The 21,200-nt window shown below is 37.2% G+C and overlaps 1 protein-coding gene across 1 annotated transcript in view; it reads left to right on the plus strand.

Moving 5' to 3' along the window:
* Positions 1–21,200, plus strand: part of Plxdc2 (plexin domain containing 2) — a 394,952-nt gene that overhangs the window by 305,282 nt on the left and 68,470 nt on the right. Inside the window, exons 8-9 of the mRNA XM_059263622.1 lie at positions 2,661–2,756; positions 2,993–3,074. Of these exons, the coding sequence (XP_059119605.1) occupies positions 2,661–2,756; positions 2,993–3,074 (178 nt within the window). The remainder of the gene's footprint in view (positions 1–2,660; positions 2,757–2,992; positions 3,075–21,200) is intronic.

The following is a 21,200-nucleotide window of genomic DNA, read 5'->3' on the forward strand; positions in this document are numbered from 1 at the left end:
TCTTCGGCTTGAGCAATGCCCTGAAACTTGCGAAATAGAGAAGGAATGAGAAAGAAGTACATGAGGTCTAGATGAACACACTTCCTGGTCAGCTAAATTTATTCTCCTTTATCCAACGTTTGACTAATGTTTCATGGAATCACAACAGAATTAGGGAAAAAAAAGTTTGCAGCTGACACATTAAAATGCTTTTCTATATGCTTTCTTTTGCAGCTCCCACTAGCTAACTCTGTTACTACATCTTTGTGTGGGAAGCTTGTAGCTGCTGTAATAGTATCCTGTTTTTCCTTAACTTTTTGTTTACTTTCCCTGAGCCCTCATGCTGAGAATGAATCTTATATGTGCATGACCTACTGTTTGCTTTAAAGAGTACTGAGTAGCTGGTGCTGGGATCAATTTGGATTAGAAAACAAATAAGATATAATCATTTGGAATCAGTCATTAAGCATGGGCAACACAAAGGAGACAGTGATAACAGAACATGTGTTCGACAATTCAACGGACTAAGACATTTAGTAAATGTAAGGATAGGGCAATGGAGGAAATTACCACAATCTTCTCTTGTGAAGATTTGCTTTTAAGGCAAGGAAGCAAAGCAGAATCCAGTTCATCCACGAGGGTGGATGTGGAAAGAGATAGGATTTTTAGAGTTTCTTCTGTATGACTGCACTTGCCTTACCGAAAGGATCTGTATCAGCAAGTTCTTAGCACAGAGGAGATTTATTTGCCCCAAAGGGACAAAAGGCAGAGACTGAGAGACAAAGACAGGAGACAGAGAATGAGAGAGGAGGGGAAGGGAACAAGGGAGAAGAGGAAGGGATATTTGTCCCCAGAGGAGAACTAAGGACTGCCCCTGCATAGAGAGGAGACAGATGTAGCACATGGGAAAATGACAGTTTATAAAGGAAAAATGGGAAACCCCACATTAGGATGAGGTGGTTAATTTTAATTGGTCATTTTAATTAGGTGAGCCAACAGGGGCTGTTGATTGCTGGACTTCAATACTTTGATAGCTGGACGTTGGTAGTCAGCCTCAGTAGGAGGAAGTGGCCAAATAAGGAAATAGCCACCTTGGTGGCTAGCTTTAGGAATGTAATCTAATATTTTTTAGCAAGGCAGAGAGAACAGGAGAGAAGGGTAAGGCCTGCCGGAGCCATGCCTGCCATGCTTTTGCTGGCCAGAGTCCCTTCACCTACCCTGATGGTGATATTTCACCAAGCCAACAGTTCAACATTTGCACACTGAGTCATAGCACCATAATATCTTATTCACAGGACTGTATTTTCTCCAGGTGTTACTCTGTGAAGGTTTATTTTATTTTCTAATTTGTAACAGTCCTTAACAGATGAGTACTATAGTCAACCTTAAGTTCTTTAAAAGTTATATGAAAGTAATTGAAGTAATAAACATTTATTTTAACATTGTGGCTTGTTTTCCTGAAGGCATATGAGCTAAATACACTTCTGGAATTATATGAAAGCTTCTATGCTTGGCAGAGCCCACCAGTGAATAAATTCTTAATGACTTGTTTTTAACAGAGTTGTCTGAATTATGACAGAAGCAAGCATTTGGAAGCTGTCATTGACTGGCGGGTCACCAAACAAAATGATTTTCATTAATTATAGTCTTGTTAAATTAATCTCCTCCCAATAGTTTGGGCACTAGGCAGGCAATAGAACCAGCATAGAAATGGTTTCTCTTTCCCTCCACTCCATATATATCACTATTTAACTCCCCGGAGGGCTTCCCACTCATTGCCACTACCTGAGGCTTTTAAAGTTTAATATGGCATGAACAATGTGCTGATGTGGTAGAAATCAGCTACTGTGATGGGCACTTTCCAAACTATGCTGTGAAGACCTGAGAACCTTCATCCTAATAATAGTGTTATAAGCCCTTATTCTTTTGACTTCTAGAAACTAAATTGGGAAAAACACATGAGAAAGAAATATGTTAGGAACTCACTCAACTTAGGTGTAGGGAAAGAGTGAGCAGTCATTATCTTTTCTCCAAAAGTTAAAGACTAAAGAAGATGCTATGAACTCCTTACCTCAAGGGAACATATCAAGAAATCATTATTTTTTTTCTAATGACAGGAGAACTTTATCCTTCCTCAGTTATTAATGGTTGAGAAGAATATGTATGCTTCTTTCAATTATACAAAAAAAGAAATTAATTTGATTACTGATTTTAAGTTTTGTTTTAAATTTTCCGGTCTCATTAACATGAAGAGCTTTCCAGTGAGTGACATAATGGACACAAACTTATATACTTTCCCACCTAAGACAGCTTTAAGTTAAAGACCATCCTATGAAGAGATTGATAGTCACAAAATTAAACCTCTGTAACATGTATCTATATAACCAGAAATGGTTTTTATCATTGATGTGCAAAGTGAGATTTAAGACATTTCCCTGAGTTAGCAGGCCTCCAACTAACTGCAATACACACACAGCCTCAGAGGCTCCTTGATAGATTTCCATATTTTGAAGGATTTGATACATGAAATCCCAATGATAAGATGATACAGTTTCTCCCACTTTAAGCTGAAGTGGCTTTTTTAGGAATGGGTAGCACTTCTGTGTCTATTATTAAAATGATCTTGTTTAAAAGTAGAAAAATGTTCGACACTGATTTTCTTTCACTTGTTATTTTTATAGATGTTCGAAGAAGAACAATTTATGAATATCACCGAGTAGAACTACAAATGTCAAAAATTACCAACATTTCAGCAGTGGAGATGACCCCACTCCCCAGTAAGTTAATTTAAGATAGTAAAGTGGGGAAAAATAACAAGTCTGACAGTCTGATCTGTTCAATAAGTTGGCTTATAATTATTGTGTTCAGTATGCAATTCTAATTGTGCTTGTCAAGCATAAGTATCTTGACCCTGAGTGTGTACAGATATGGGTGGTGATATTTAGTTTGGATAAGTAGTTTCTCTCCTCCATGCTGTCAATTAGTCTTGAATCTATTCTCTCCTGTTTCTTAGCATGTCTCCAGTTCAATGGTTGCGGTCCTTGTGTATCCTCTCAGATTGGCTTCAACTGCAGTTGGTGCAGTAAACTTCAAAGGTAAAAGAATAATTAATAAACATGTTTTTTTTATTTTTAAAAAGACTTGTTAACTATACCTGCTGAGTTATAAATTTTGTCAAGTGTATAGATCATGTATTCATTGAATGTATAGGTGTGAACATATATATGTATATATATGTGTGTGTGTATGGATGTTCATATGTGTTGTATATGAACATATAACATATAGAAGCATAGTTGGACAGACCAAAGTGCAAAATCATTGTGCTCAGAAAAGGAGATTTCAACATATTCATTTGTCAAATGCTTAAAGTGACTAAGAACCTCCATAGTCTATAAGGTCACAACCTAACATAGTTTTATAATTCTCTATAGGGTTTTAAATACATCACGATGTAGGTACTGAAGCCTTGAATGGATAGTTTCAGCCCCATTCTGCAGAAAGTATTGCATGAGCTATGTTTTCCATAGCAGGAATACGTTCCAGTAATCGCATGCACATTCTTAAAAAATTCCTATCCAGTGGCTGAAAGGTCATCACTCAAGGTTACTAATGTAGGCTGAAGATGACATTACCTGACCTTCTTATGATTGGAACGTGTATGTGGCTTTAGCCTTGTGCTCTAATTGACTTAGAAACTTAAGATGCATAGTTTGCTGGTGTCAAAAAATATTTACTGGTTTTCTTCAGTGGTAAAGGAGATTGTTCAGTTTCAGGAGTTTTACAGATACTGAGCAGTGTGAGAGATATATGACACTGGAGAGCAGATTGCCGGTCCTCGAAATGATGAATGGACATACTTCCACCAAACACTTGTATAAATTAGTGACACCGATCTGACTCAAGAAGGAATCAGTTCAATAAATATTTCCTGGTTTTGGGAAAGCAGAGGGCATTAGTTAGGTTTCTCCAGAAGAATGGATTTATATTATAAAAGGGATAAATTAGATTGGCTTACACAATATAGCTCTCGGCAGTTCAGCTATTGCTGTCTAAATGCCGAAATGACTGAGTCCAGTTGCTGTTATGCCACAAAACAGAATGCCCCACTAGCCCCAGTGTGATTCTGGAGGCCTGGAAAATTCCTGGAAAGCAGCTGCTCTTTATTTATGATGGAAGGCCCAAGAAGCTTGAATTTGACAGGGATCATAAAGGTAACAATGGGATCTGTACCTCACCACGAAACCCAAATACAAGCAGGCATCAGTGCTTTTAATATCATCCTGTCCTGCACTTTCTAGAGAAGGGTTGCCACCCCTCTGTTAACTATCCTGGAAAAACCCTTCCTCACCAGCCCAGAGGTATGTCTGTTAGTTGGTTCCAGATCGAACCAAATTGGCAATCCAGAGAGCCTATCTCAGGGAGCATAGCTGTAAAGGATTTAATACAGAAGACTCTTGAGAAGTCACTCTGTCAGTGACTGTCATTTGCTGAGCCATTGTGCACATCATGTGTGTCCAAGGTGCTTGAAACACAGCAGTGAAGAACATGAACAGGATCCCTGCACACGGGTGGAGTTGCAGCCTCCATCATTCAGAGACTATGAAAAGACGTCTTCTCCCTCCATGTGGTGTTCTTCGGTGGCTTGCTACTATAGAGGATAGATGCTGTCTCCTCATCTCCCTGCTGGAGCATAGGTGCCATGCTAAAGGCATGTAAAATGCTATTGAAGGAGTAAAGATAGAATGCAACCTTTTTGATGACAATCTTGGGAAACGTTTTAAACTGGCTAACTTTGGAGTAACCACTGCAGTACTGCAGTTAGAACAATGTTGTTGATGAGAGCCTTAGTTTTGTTCTCAGCTCAACATGCTGTGCCAGCCATTTTCTTTGGCAAATGAATTTCAAATAATGAAAAAACAACCAGGCAGTTAGCATTTTTCAAAGAAGATTTTAAATGATTTGTGTATTCAGAGTGACTAGAACTACTATAAATCAAGGATCAGTGGTTATATGTATATTTTGCTAAGATTTTGTACAGATCACATGCATATCAGAAGTCATTCAAATCTGTTTAGATAGTGACTCTGAAATGAAGAATGCTCAAAGCAATTTAACAAAAGATACTGATCAGCCATCTTCATAGCACTTCAAGATCATGTTTGTTGACTATCATCCTGATACATTACCATTAGAGTAAGACTTGTAGGTCTTTGTTCATTTTTTCATAGTCTTTGCAGGCGCGTTAAAGGCAAAGACCATGTATAATATTTCCCTTTATCTCCATTGCCAATAAATACCCTGATATTATATTATCTAAATGATAAATTATGATTAGTTTCTGGATGAATAAATTGTGTGTAGGTTTTTCTGGGATGAAAGAGTGTTCTGGGACAAGAGACTTTCCAGTGCTAAAGCCAGAAGGTCTGATGAAAGCCAGCATAAGTTGATGGCCCTTATCAGTGTATGATGGCTTTGTTTGGGTTTGTTATTTGAAATACTGACTTGCTCTGTAACCCAGGGTAGCCTTGAATACTCCATCCTCCTGTCTCAGCTTTCCACATACTAGGATTCTTGGATAATTAGAATTTCTGCCTAAATCAAGGTTAAAGTAAAGGAAGGCTTTGAAGACAGCTACAAACACACATAATGTCAACCACTTTTTAAAGATGCAAAAATACATGTTCTGACTTTCTTTAAAAAAAGCAGTATTTTCAGTCAAAGCATACCCACATGTAGAAATCTGCTTCTATTCTTAGTATTTCCATTTTTATTGAGAAATTTCTCAACCAGGTAACATGCATGCTGAAGAGTTTACAGATATTATATGTAAGAGTGTATTTGCAGCAGAGGAAGCCAGGGTACTTGGGTAAGTACTTAGGGTTTCCAGCCTGGTGGTAAGTTTGGAAACTAAATTTGAACCTGTGTGACTTCCAGCTTTGGGTCTTGCTAGCTCACCTGCTCTGTGTTATACCTCACAGGTGGATGTGTTAAGCAAGCTAATTTTAAACTGGTGCATACTGATGCTGCAAGAAGACTAGATGGTTTTTCAAAATGGCATAACCAAAACATAGAGGAGAGTCACAATATTCCTAAGATTCCTGCACATTATTGACAGCATAGTAAATGTGAAATGTGATTCAGAGGATTCATCACTGACAAGCATGCATTTTTACATGTTACTGTGACTTTTGTTCTGTTAAATATGGAGCCCAGATTTAAAATATCAGATTCGGTTTCAAGTTTGAGCAACCCAGTTATATTCATAGCAAAATTTGTCTCGTTAATTGGTTTAACTATGGTTCATTGCACTTTGATTTGAATTAACTTCCGCACTACATTTTACTAATTTCTCCTCAGACCTATAAAGGTCCAAACTTTGCTTTGCTGTCCAGTATTATTTTCCCAGACTTTAGTGCCTTTATGAGAAAACAAAACAAACAAACAGAAGACAAAATAAGAGACATATTAGATTAAGTAGCACAAATATTGTCCTGATTTTTTTCATTCCATCATTATTTATTGCATGTGATCATTTATCCTAGACTGATAATCAGTTGCTAGTAATTTCTCACCTCTCAAATTGGGCTTGCTCAATATAAAAGATAATTGGTTTCTAGATTTTCATTTATTCCCATTTTTGGGGAAGCAAAAACTAACACAAAATGTATGTCATGGCTGGCCCAGGGTCTAAGAGCATTTGTGTTACAGGCAAACATAAGGAGATCCAGGATTGAAAGAACTTAATGAAAATACTTAGCCCATAGTTTTCTAGTGTTTATTTCCTCTCTGAGAATTGACAAAACTAGAATTAATCATTTTTTAATTTTTTTATTTACTTATTTACTTATTTATTTATTTATTTATATTTCAAGAAAGGTTTTTCACTGTGTAGCTTTGAAACACTGTCCTGGAACTTGCTCTGCAGCCCAGGCTGGCCTCAAACTCACAGAGATCCACCTGCCTCTGCCTCCTGAGTGCTGGGATTAAAGGCGTGTGCCGCCACTGCCCGGCTCATTTTTAAATTTTTTTAATTAAATTATTTTACATCCTGACCACAGTTTCCCCTCCGTCCTCTCCTCCTATCTCCTACCCCACTTCCCTCTGCCCCTCCACAACAATTCCACTCCTCCTCTGTTTCTGTTCAGAAAGGAGGAGCCCTCCCATGGGTATCACCAAAGAATGGCATATCAAGTTGCAGTAAGACTAAGCACCTCTCCTTGTATTAAGGCTGGGCAAGGCAACCCAGTATGAGGCATAAGTTCCCAAGAGCTAGCCAAATCCTTAGGGACAGCCCCTGATGCCACTGTTAGGAGTCCCACAAGAAGAGCAAGCAGCACAACTGTCACTATATGTATAGTGCCTGGGTAGGTCCCATGCAGGCTCCCACATTATTAGTTCAGACGCTTTGAGTTCCTATGAGCGAGATTAGTTGTTTCTCTGGGGTTTTTGTGATGTCCTTGATCCCTCTGGCTCCTACAATCCTTCTGCCCTCTCTTCAGCAAGATTCCCTATTGACTGGCTATGGATTTCTGCATGTGTTTCCATAAGTTATGGATGAAGGCTCTCTGATGACAATTGGGGCAATCACCAATCTGATCACAGGAGATGGCCAGTTCAGACTACATATCCATTATTAGTAGGAGTCTTAGCTGGGTTCATCCTTATAGATTCCTGAGAGTTTCACTTGCATCAGGTTTCTATCTGACCCCTTTCCAGTCATTTCTTTCAGTACTCTCTCCATCCATCCACCCCAACCAGATCCCTCAAGTACCCAGGCCCACCTGTCCCCCAGCCCACCCAGGAGATTTCTTCTAATTTCCTTTCTTAGGAAGATCCATGCATCCCCCATTTGGGCCCTCATTACCTAGCCTCTTTGGGTCTGTGGATTATAGCATGATTATCCTTTACTTTACAGCTAATATCCACTTATGAGTGAATACATACTATGTTTGTCTTTCTGGGTCTGGGTTACCTCACTTAGGATAATTTTTTCTAGTTCCATCCATTTGCCTGCAAATTTCAGGATGTTGCTGTTTTTAACAGCTGAGTAATACTCCGTTCTGTAAACATACCACATTTTTTTATCCATTCTTCAGTTGAGGGACATCTAGGTGGTTTCCACATTCTGGCTATTACAAATAAAGCTGCTGTGACCATGGTTGAGCAAGTGTCCTTGTAGTATGATTGAGCATTCCTTGGGTATACACTCAAGAGTGGTATAAGTGGGTCTTGAGGTAGATTGATTCCCAGTTTTCTGAAAAACTGCCATACTGATTTCCAAAGTGACTACTATTTTGCACTCCCACCAACAATGGAGGTGTGTTCCCCTTGCTCCACATCATCTCCACCATAAGCTGTCATTTGTGTTTTGATATTAGCCATTCTGACAGGTGTAAGATGGAATCTCAGAGTCATTTTGCATTTCCCTGATGGCTAAGGATGTTGAACATTTCTTTAAATGTTTCTCTGCTATTTAAGATTCTTCTGTTGAGAATTCTGTTTAGGTCTGTACCCCATTATTAATTGGATTATTTGGTTTTTTGATGTCTAATTTCCTGAGTTCTTTATGTATTTTGGAGATCAGCCCTCTATCAAACTAATTATTTTAATTTCAGCATATATCATCATTCATTCAAGAATAAAGTCTCTGCTGAAGTTCCTATTCAAGACCATACACTAAGTTAGACAGAGGGTGAGGGAGGAGGAGAGGGGAGAAGAGCGAGGATTGATTCAGTTCATTGCTAGAACTTGCACTTTTGATATGGGGAGATAGTCTTTGAGCAAATAAATGTGGTGTGAATAGAATTAGTATTATTGAGAGCTACAATAAGAGAAATAAACATTTTATTTTTTCTACAATTGTTAGCACATATATAGAACATTTTAAGAAAATAAGTTTTATTGAATTAAGTTTCATTTGATTTTTAAATTAGCCATACAAAATAGTGGTTTCATTATTATCTTCTTATACATATAATCACTGTACTTTCCTCAAATTTATACCCAGTATCCAATTATACCCCTTTACTCCATGTGCCGATCTTCTTCTTCTCCAAATAGATATTTCTTTTCATGTGAAATGAATGCTCATATATGTGTATATCAACATTAATATGTTTTATATGCATATAAGTCATACATTTTATAGAAGTTTAAAACAGAATTCTGCATGAGAGCAACATGATACTTACCTTTCATTCTCTTTCTGTAACCCTCTCCTGTTCCCCTCCTTGAACCTTCAAGGATACATTGGCCTGATCAGCCGTCCTCATCCAAAAGTGAACTTTCAATTAAACTATATTTTGACTATAAAAATACTTGTTTATTTTCAACATACCATATCATGCCAGACACTGATTAAATACTGAAACATTACACCAGTCAATTATTGATCAACGCTACATCTCTTGTAGAGATTGGAGTTTAATTTAATAAACTAGAAAGTGAATGAATTAAGAATTGCGTGGGTCTCAGACACTGACAAGTGCTCTACTGGCCTTGACAAAGGTGGTAGTTGCTGTAACTAACTGGACAGGAAGGACTTCTGGAAGGAAGTCATAATGTATGTGTGCTTTGACAGGAGCCAACTCCAGCAATGTGAAAGCCAAGTCTACGTCAGAGAGAATGCCCTTGCCAGGTTCTGCACTGGGTTCAAACTTGACTGTTGAGGAAATAAAACATGATGAGGGGCAGAACTGTAAGCTGGGTGTGGAGAGAAAGTGGGCACAGGAGATCAGAGGGAAGGTTTGGCATAATGGTGGTCCTATTCTCAGTCTAACAAAAAGCCTTTGGGTTCTAAAACTTAAGGAAGAGGAGAGGTGTGATTTTATTATGTTTTATAAATATAACTCTGGAAGCTCAAATAAAATGTTTTCTCAGTTGTTTGTGGAGTGAGTTACAATGAAAAGGCAGAGAGAGAGGGAGCATGCGTATACTCTGAGAGGATTTCTAGCAACAGTGTCTGCCACTGAAAAGTCTCTAGGGCACAGGATGAGGCATTCCAGTGTATGTATGTTTTTATTTTCGGATTCATGAATTAAATTCTTGCTACCTGGAATTGAGGGCATTTCACCTAACACTTTATGGAGCACAGTGTGCTTGTTGCAATGTCTCCCACAGTGCTGCACACACTGTCCAGCCTGACGTAAACACCCATGCGTAGGGTTAGACTGTATGAAGACAATTGAACCTGGAAAATTCCAATTTTCTTAGACTCTCAATTGTTCCTTAGAGTTAATAATAATCATTGACTTTGTCCACATCATCCCAATTGCTATAGAAAGAGCAATCAACCTGATATACTCCATAAGATGTCAAAATTCACAATTAGTATGGTATACAATTACTTGATATTCTGATCCCTTTTGGTGTTTTACTTTAAAATTTTTTCCACTTCTCATTTTCTTTCAAATTAAAGAAATCAGTATTGATGAGACTCAGGGAATAATTATATTCCATACCTCCTTCTATTCAAATAACAAACAGAATAATGTACCTCAAACCAAATATTATAAATTATACAGACCTGTATAATAGTTATATAACATATTTATACTTAAGAAATGAATGATGGTGGGAAAATATGTTTCCCAGAAACTTCTGTGTACTTTATTTTAATCTTGCATGACATGCATGAAAATGACATCCATAAAATACATTATCTTGTATACTATATGTTTATATATAAAACAGAATTATTATAGTCTTCAATTTAACTTGACTGATTGGATGACATAAGGATCAGATTGAAAAGACATCTAATTTCAGATAGAAGAGTTAAACAGATTTTATAATCCATGTTCAAATATGCTGATTTCTTTCAAGTTGAAATCACCTCCATTTCTTCACTGGAGGGACTGAATTACTGTTTTGATAGCTCAGAACTTTGTTTATATATATGTATACATATATATAAACTGAGTATGTCTGGTTAAAGATATGAAATATGACTATAGCTCTAAAAGTTGTCATGTTGATAGGTGCTATGTATTCACTGAAGTATCAGATACAACGAAGCATCTAAAGAAAGACCAGTCACAGTGCTCCCTGTATTCTTTGCTTGGTCAACATGGACAGGAAAGGAGAGAACTGATGTCATTTTTTTTATTGAAGGCATCAAACATGAAGCTTTAGTAATACATAACAACAACAATGTGTAAGTTGCTCATATGTCTAGGACCGGAGATCAAGTAGACATGGTACAGACTGAAGCTGTGGTGTATTCTCTAAGTGCATTGGACTTTCTGGTACATCAGGAGCTAACTGTCTGTCCAGCCACGTTTTAAAGCATTCAGGATTAAGGGAGCAATTCAGAGTTCTTTAAAAGAGTGAAAAATGCCCATATCTCTGCTGGAATGGGGCCATGTAGTATGGCCTTGAAGAAGTTAGACTGTCAGGATGGGTGCATAGTGGCAAAGACAATTAACAATTAATGCTGGACAAAGTAATAAAATATTGCTCACCAGCCAAAAATGTAAAATTAATGTGTCACCAAGATATGTCTGATTCCAATACGCTTTAAATCCAAATGATCCCAATTTTCAATCATTATCAACTGAGTGTTCAATAGGAATAGCTACAGGAGCCTGTCAAAACGCAAGTCTGTGTGCTGCCCAGTAAGGTGTTCATATTTAATGGTCCAAGGTGCAGCCTAGGATTTCAGCCTTGTAATAAACATCTTTAGGTAGCCTGAGGTGGTATGAGAAAAACATGGTGGAAATATTGTTTCATATATGTGCACTAAGAATCTTGTAAGTTTTTTCAAACTTTATTTTTGATATTAGAATATAATTACATTTCTCCCTCCCTTAATGGCTTTGCCAAAGTTGTGTGAAACAGTGATTCCTAATTTGAAAGTGAGACCTACTACAGAAATAAATTATGTAAATAAAAATATTTGCTGCTAGCCAGATGATGGCTAATTTTAATTGTCAATTTGACACAATCCACAATCACCTGGAAAGAGGGTCTCCATGTTGGGTTTTCTAGATCATGTCTGTGTGGGATTGTCTTGACTGTGCTAATTGATATGGGAAAGCCCTGAACACTGTGGGAGACGCCATTCCCTAGGCTTGGGATACTGAACTATATATGAACAGCAAGGACAAACTAAGCCCTGGAGGCAGGCATGCATGCATTCATTCATATTCTTGACTATGAATGTAGCTAGGTGCCTCAATTCACAGCCGCCTTAAAATTCCCTGCTGTGATAGAACTGTAATTGTGAGCAAAAATAAACCGTTTTACCCCTGTTATGTTTTATCAGGTTGTTTTATAACAAAACCCCAGGTGCTGTGGCAATCACCAATATTCCCAGTTCTTGGGAGGCTGAGGCAAGATCTGGAATGTGGGGTTGATCTAGGCTCCATAATGATACACTGCCTCAAAAAAAATGTCAGACAACAGCAAAGTATTTTTAAAATATATTAGCAGTTCCTGAAGAAGAGTTTGACTTCAAAAAAGAGGAAGAAGTTTCTGGACAAACCTTAAATAAATAATAAATAAATCAGTTAAAATCATTGGAACATATTTTATTTCTGAGGTTTATAGAATTATTGCTACTAAAATGGCCATTCGTTTTTCTAAGGGAAACATTGTACTTGTAGAAATGTACTCTAGCTGTGATAAAATGTTTTGAGCCCCAAAACCTATGGGTAATAAACTGAATTTTTACTTTATTTTTGTCTAGATTCCTTTATAACAATTGTTCTTAAAGAATCTTAGTAAACGGTTTCAATGGGTGTTGAGTTCAAGAGGGACACCAAAATGGATTACTGAGAAGTAAGGAGTTTACTTGAAAAGTTATTAATGCTATTTGCAGACACAGATGGAGAGGCAGCATTTTGGTGGGGGCTACAAGGAGAGTTAAGGCTCTAACATTAGGGACAGACAAGCATGGTGGAGTACATGAAGAGAGGAATGTAAGCCCAGTTGGCAGAATATGGGGTATCTTTTTATGCTTTTTATATATCTGATGATGAAGGGAGGTTCCCTGTTCAAGTCTGCAACTCTCTGATTTCTGGACAAGAGGCAGGCAAAGGACTAGGGAACAGGGTGTATAAATTCTCTTCCCAGGTGAGAGATCTGGTCACCTGGAAGTCTCTGAGCTAAGGACAATGCCTCCTGAGTGTGTTAATCGGTATCTGTAAAAGAGAGGGAGCAGCAGCAGCTAAATTCTGACATGAATTGGTTAACTGAAGCAGCTTAAGCACAATTGTTCTTTAAATAAAAAGTCACCCCCTCGTCTGTCTGGTTTTCCACCTCTTCTAGCCTGTGCTCTGACCATAGTGTGTCTCTACCATGAGCTGATATAACAGGGCAATGGTATTTTACATGAAAACATTTTGAAGTAGCTTCAAAAACAGAGAAAATAATTGAAAAATATTTAACTTCTCTTTGGGGAACGAGGTTTGAGTAGTCCATTGGGTACCACCATTCACTTCACTGTATTTCTTTTTGTAAGTTTTGAGTCTTTACTATTTATGTAACACGTTAATCCATCAAGGAACAAAGCAAATCTTCCCAAGGAGGAGTGAGATTGTTACTTCAAAAACTCAACAGTTAAATTTCTTCAGCAAAGAGTTAATGCCCTCTGAAAATCTACATCTCTTTGCTCTGGAAAGATTCTGTTAGATTTGCTCACCTTTCAGATATAGAATGTATGTGATTATTCTCTCTTCTTTAAAATATAAAATACAGTGTTGAAAAGTGTGTATTTGCACATACCCATCATACATTCTACATTTTGGTTTCTGTTTCCTCTGGCCATTGCTTCTCTATCAGAATCAGGGAAGGATATGAATACAAAAGAGAAGTCACTTTCCTTTTTTCTGAGTTCTAAATAAGTACATGCTTGATCAACGTCTGCTGATGTTCAAGTACCACTTGAAGACACCAAGGCATTCTCCTAAATTGTTTTTGATTTTCCAATTGACAAACACTGTGTTTGCTCTCCATCTGAGCACCATTTGGCTAACTATAGAGAAAAATCTGTCCTGCTATTTACCATCACGTGTGTTTGTAACAGTTTTTTCAAGACTGTTCAATGATTTGAAAGTTTTGTTTACACTAACCCACCGTGTGTTTATAATTTAGATGGCTATACTTCAACATATTCAGTCTAAGGAACAGATAAGAAATTTCTTAAAATGGCACATTTTAATGTTAAATTTAACTCTAATCTGTTAGCTTGTTGGCATTAATAAGGTATTGAGTTCCCCTGAAATAATTAAAATTTAATTGTCTAAGAATAAAATTATGTATGCTCAATTTTATAAAACAGTAGTGCCAAACTATTATGGGAATAAGAATGTAGTCCTTAAAGAACAAGGAAATAAACATTTTTAAAGAAAAGTTTATAGTTGTCATCTGTTAAAACAGCAGACATGAGTATTGAATATTGATGAACCTTAGGTTGACAATATTCTCTTGAAAAGGATGATATGATGCTTAACGAAAACAGTAGTAAGAGTTGTTCATAGTGTGTTTGCCTTGTTGGGAATCTCATGTGAAAATTCAGAACATGACATGATGATACTCAAGCCAGCATGTCAATATTTATATAAAAATATACAAGTTATTATTAAAGTATACTCTGATTTTTTTACATTGCATTAAAATGTATCCTCTAGCAAAACTAGAGTATGACAATTTCGTAATCCTTGAAAGGAATATTATCCTCATTTCATTTCTGTTGTTGTGATGGCAAAAACACAGGGGAGTACAGATTTATTTCATCTTACAATTGCAGATTCTGGACCATCACTGGAAGACACAGCCGCAGGAACTTGAGAGAGTTGCTTATGTCACATTCCTAGTGAAAAACAGAGAGAAATGAATGCATGCATGAGTAGCAGTCATTCCTTTTCTTTTGAGAATCCAAACCAGGGAATGGTACTGCCCACTTTCATGGAATTTAGTAATTCATCAATGCATGTACTAATCCTCCTAGTGTTTTTTGTTTGTTTGTTTTTGGGGTTTTTTTTTAATAGTTCTGGTAGTTCTACAAACTTCTAGATATTAGTTTAAAGGTATATACCTTAATAAAATTGCACAGCAATCTGAGAAGTGTAGGATCCGTTTTAGGGGAAAGATGAAGTTTAGTAGGTGAATAAAGATCAACGTTCTTGCTTTCCCTTTCTAGAGTTTTATAGAAATGACTGGGAGACGCTGGAGAATCATGAGACTCATTTTTTTCTCTCTTTCCTAGGAAGCTACTTTTCCTTTTATCATCCCAGCTCTTGATTTCTCTTTTCTGTGACAATTCATGGCCAAGGGAGAATTTTTTATTCTCTCCATGAATCGTATCCACGACTATAACAATTTCTGAAGATTGGTTCTCTTAAAAGTACACAGGTTTATATTCCTAATGCAATGCCTTGTGATCCCCCAGAGAAGACCTCAGTACTGCCCTGTGCCCCGATCAGAATTTATCTATCTCTCTTCTGGACTCTAGCACATAGATTTAATTTAGTACTGTTTGGATTTTCTGCTGCTATTCCTGCTAAAATACAGAAAGGACAGGGAGACTGAAAGGTAGGAATGCCATATACATAGACATTTTTAAAACAATTATAGTAACTAACTTTTGCTCTATGTGTATTCTGAATCATACACCTCCAGAAACCTTTCCTGCTGCTACTGTCTATTAGTTTGATGGTCCCATCAGTCTTAACAGTTATGGGAAAAGTTGATAAAATTGATATTGACTTGTTTGATAAATTAAGTAAATGAGCATTAAAGAGTTGGAACCTAGGTAACAAAAAAAGTAATTAGTAGAGCAAGGATTTAAAAAAAAATAAATATAGGGTGTACATTTGGGGAGATGAAAAACAAATAAAAGTTAGGGTTAAAACTTTAGCACATATGACATTCCCAAGTATGTCATAGGCTGTGCAGGCAATGCTAAACAGAGGACTTAGTCCCCACTTGCCTTCTGGAGAAAGTACTGTTACCCTACTGACACTATGTAGTCAGAAGGTTTTTTTGTGTCCCTGTCTGCTGGCAGTCAGGACAAATCTCTTTTACTTGCGTCCCACAAGTAAACACATAGAGGCTTATATTAATTAAAACTGCTTGTCCATTAGTTTAGGCTTTTTACTGACTAGCTCTTTGCCAAGGTTTACTTTCTGTCCATAATTTGTCAATGTCCTCCTTAGTTAAAAGTACGATAATTTCTGCTTGGTCTATTCCTACTAATTGACAAAGTCTCAATTTTCCTTTTAAAATCAAGTTAGAGATCTTTTTCATATAAGTTTTTAATTTTTTACTCCATTTATTTGGTAGATAGAGGAACTTTGGATGACTGTTCAGGCAGGCAGCTGTCCCTGACATTCTAGATTTTTGGAAGTTGCTTACAATGCTTTTTCTGTTTACTTAGGTAATATTGTGTCTTTCAGAGGTCTTTGATGTAGTTGAAGACTAGATAAGATAAGTTAGATATGAAACCTAATACTCACAAACATAGAATAAATTGAATATTTTCTTTAAATTTGCCAACCATAAATGGACTGGTTATTGTAACTGTAATTCTTCCTTGATAACTGTTTTGTTATATGTAATTTTACTATGTTAAAGTTAAAACTTTCTTTTTTAATTAAACAGAAAAGGGGAGGTACTATAGGATGTTCTGTATGCTGTGAATGTGTTGCTCTGATTGGTTAATAAATAAAATGTTGATTGGCCGGGTGGTGGTGGTGCATGCCTTTAATCCCAGCTCTCAGGAGGCAGAGCCAAGCGGATCTCTGTGAGTTCAAGGCCAGCCTGGGCTACCAAGTGAATTCCAAGAAAGGCACAAAGCTACACAGAGAAACCTGTCTCGAAAAAAAAAAAATGCTGATTGGCCAGTAGTCAGGCAGGAAGTATAGACAGGATAAGCAGACAAGGAGAATTCTGGGAAGAGGAAGGCAGAGTGAGGAGATGCCAGCCCACCATCCAGGGAACAGCATGTAATGACACACAGGTAAAGCCATGGAAAACATGGCAACATATAGATTAACAGAAATGGACTGAGTTTAAATCTAAGAGCTAGTCAGTCGTAGGTCTGAGCTAATAGACAAGGAGTTTTAATTAATATAAGCCTCTGTGTGTTTACTTGGGTCTGAGCAGATGCAGATCAGGTGAACACAGAAAAAATTTCAGCTACAACACTAACCACTGTACAAAACATATTCAGATGTTTGGACATTGTAAAGCATTTTGAAGATACAGAGTTGTTGTTTCGATTGTGGTTGGGATTATGTTCATGTAAAATGCAGGATTTGCAAGATAAAAGTTTTAATGAAAAATAAATATCACAGATGAAGCTAAGTAGTAAAGATAGTAAGTACATAGTATTCTCATGGGTAAAAAACAAGATTTGAAAATAATCAGTTTAAAGCCTATGCTTTGAAAAAAGTATATGGAAACTTCATTTTGTGGGGGAGAATTATGTCTATTATGCTTTCCTATGTTTCATTTTCTACATATTTATCAGAATGTGGAGCATCAGTTTGTCACTGCCACTACTCCTAAACTGAAGCATGCAATATATGCAAAAAGACAGTATTTGGGGGGCTAAAATACTATGGAGACTTCAGTTATGACTGTGTAGTCATGAACTGAGCTACCTGAAGTCATAAAGTATGTATATTCAGAGATGGCTTTCTTACAGAAAATTTGGCTTAACAAGGCTCATTGAGAACAGACACTGCAGGCATGAGGACAGTGCAGTGTATGAAGGGAGAGTATCACATCTCTCCAAAGAAACACACTGGGTTCTTCAGGACAAGACAGACTAAGGCTTACCCATCTCCCCATTCAGCCATTTTCTCCTTTCCTTCTCACACCTGGTATATTTACCTAGAATCAATTGCATGGTCATCCTACCAAACACCATTCTACTGACCTCCTCCCCACTCCTTGCTGTTGTCTGAGTTTGCCGTGTTTGGCGCACTCAGTATTTAGGCAGCACCAAATGCTGCACCACATTTACCTACCGTGTGGGAGAGACTATATGGCCCACACATCTAGCCAAATTGCTTTCTGACCTTTTGTGAAGGACATTTAATCAATGTGTTGGTTAATAAGTAAAATGTCTGTTCACACCAAATTTGGAAACAAATATTGAGTCTGGTTTTGATGGGCTTGATGAAGTATGCAATGATGCCATATAAATAAAACAGGACATTAAGGAAAATGAGGTCTTCGGGGGATGTGGGAAAGGCAGGGAAGAGAAAGTAACAGAATATATGGGACATAAGTGAAAAAGGGTGACTAGTAGAAAGAAGGGATCTAGAAGAGTTCTGGGGAGGCAGAGTCAGGCGGATCTCTGTGAGTTTGAGGCCAGCCTGGTCTACAGAGTGAGTTCCAGGAAAGGCACAAAGCTACACAGAGAAACTTTGTCTTGAAAAAAAAAAAAAGAGTTCTGTAGAAAGGAGAACAAGTAAAAAATACAAATAAGAAATTATGATGTAATGCCATAAAGAAACTCATTATACTGTATGCTAACTTAAAACAAGAATACAAACAAAGCTGAAGAGGAACTATTCAGCTATGAGTATTTGAGTTAACACAAAGTGACATTGGCTATTTTATGAAGTGGAAAATTGCTTCACACTCAAATTCTTAAAAAAACTTTCTCTTTTTTCTCTCTTTAATAAGACATAGAACATTGATAAACATGAGCTGCATAAAAACTCAAATAGAATTAGCATTTAAAAATTTGATACTTTATATGCCCAACAAGACTGATGTAGAATAAAATTAAGAAATATGGAAGAACACACTCTCCTATGAGCAAAATTATTCCTTAAAATAGGAGTTTACTGATGTGTTGTGGGCCATCTATCTGCTAAGAAGCTTGTTCTTGTGGATTGTTAGAAATCTTCCAAGACTTTTAGATGAGTCCACAGATGGATAATATGGAGATCAGAACAAAATTTCCAAAAGAAGACCAAGTTTTTTCTATTCTACAATCACTACTAAAATTATATAGCAAAGATCTTGGGAAACAACTGGGGGTAAAGTGTGTGCTGTGCTACATGAGACCTGGAGTGCAGATCATCTGACCTATGTAAAACTGGTGAATGTGGCAACTTGTCTGCAAACTGAGGACCTGGACACAGAAGCAGGGACTCTCTGGAAGCAGTTTGTAGAAATTTGAACTCTGGAGTCAGCAAGAGATCCTGCCTCAGAAAATAAAGTGGAGAGCCACCAAGCAGGGCACCCACCGTCAACTTCAGACCTCTATAGGTAGTTACACATACGTGAGCTAACACACATGGAAACGTGTGTGTACACACCAATGCATACCAAACACACATATCTGTGCAAGACACAAATAAAGAAAAATTATCCATCTTTACTTTGCAGCAAGGGATCAAACTCAGGACCTTATGCTGAGCAAGCATTCTACCACTGAAGGACACCCCCAGTCCCCACCTTCTCACTTTCTAAGCATTGAAACTGCAACATAAAATTCAAGAGATGAATTGAATTTCACATACACACGTAGGCACAAAAACATATGCAACATAATATCTGACATTCATATGTACCTAAGTATGCAATTCAATTTTTTCAGACATGATACTTCTTAATAAAGAAATAACCTTGGTAATGTTGCAACAATTTCTAATAAGCATGAGAAAAAGTTTCCATAAAAGTTAATTTATTTATACTTGCAATAATATCTCTTGAAAGCTTAAAGGGGCCATTTTATTGTAAATGTGAGTGGGGGAACAAAGTCCTTTGATCCAAATAAGTTAGTGATATTGAAAAATGAATATTTTCATGTTGCATGGTTAGTGTAACTGAATATTGACTATGATATATACTTATGAAAAAATTTAACTTAACAGAAACATTAGAAAAGTTATCTCAGATATATAATCTCTTAATGCATATAAAACGGAAATTCTAAGAGTCTTTGCAGAAATATTTTAATATTGTATATTACTATTATTTGTGTGTGTGCATGTGCGTGTGCGTGTGTGTGTGTGTGTGTGTGTGTTTATGAAATGAGTAGCTATCACAGGACAACTTTTGGGAGTCTATTCTCTCCTTATCAGACTTTAGCAACAAGAGCATTTGGCCATGGAGGCACCTCACAACACAGGAATTTGTATTTTTCTAATGGTTATGATTTACATAGTTATGATTATCTAGCATTACATACAGCAACAGTAGGGATCTACTGCTTTCTCTTATTCCCTGACCATTAACATATATCAAATGAGCTCATACTGCTTGTCTGAAAGATTTAATGACACTATAAAATATAATGATAAGGAGTCTGTATTAATTAATGAGCAGAGTGTCCAAGAGAATCAATGACATGGTTTTCAAACTTGTTCTTCTTAAGTGGGAGGAATGCTTTGAAAGTGGAATTCCAGACACACAGCAGACAAAACTAAACTCTCTTGAGTATAGCCTAATGGGGACTCACAGGCAAGCGTTCTTGCTTTAGCTCCCAACTACTGAAGTCCTTGAGAAAACATAACCTGAACTCTGGCATTGGGAGAAAGTCAGTGATAAATTCACGCTCAGTGAAAACCCTTCCAAAGCTACACAGTCCTTTCTGGAGATCATCCACTTAGGATTCACAATGCTGTCTCTACTAGTAATTGAAGGGTCAGGGGAGGACAATGGTATCTGTTTTCTGACAGTGGGAAATAAGGATGCTTTCTATTATTCTCAAATATTCCTTTCCCCCATTGTTTATGGCTCAAAATGGGATTCAAATTCAAGCTAGAGTTCTGAGAATCTGGACATACAGCCTGTGTCCATTTTTCTGCCAATTTCAACAGCCCAAGGGAAATTCTGAGACTTTCCTTCAGTAAAATAATAAATTAGGATGAGATTTTTTTTCCTTTGAAGAGACCATCATTGCAAAGTGATGTTGCAGCCCTTACTTGAATCCAGCTTTGTTCTTGACAAGCTGAGGGTGAGTTGAATCACACATTATCGGTGCTTCTGAGGAATGCAGACAGCCCGAGAACAGAAAACATGAAGCTAAGCACTGCTGAGTCAAAATTTATAGACAAGGAGAGTGTTTTATTAGGCACAGCAAACTTATACTTCCAGATTTCACATTCCTTTTTCAGAACCATCGACATGACAAATGCCATGCACAGTTCGTTAATGTTCACTCTCGGGCAGGGAGATGTGCAGCTTACTGTGGGGCATTTGGATTAAAGCTGGGAATTTTTAAGAAGGAATGTCAGAAATGAAATCCTGAA

This window comes from Peromyscus eremicus, chromosome 5, assembly GCF_949786415.1.
Source record: "Peromyscus eremicus chromosome 5, PerEre_H2_v1, whole genome shotgun sequence".
Lineage (NCBI taxonomy): Eukaryota > Metazoa > Chordata > Mammalia > Rodentia > Cricetidae > Peromyscus > Peromyscus eremicus.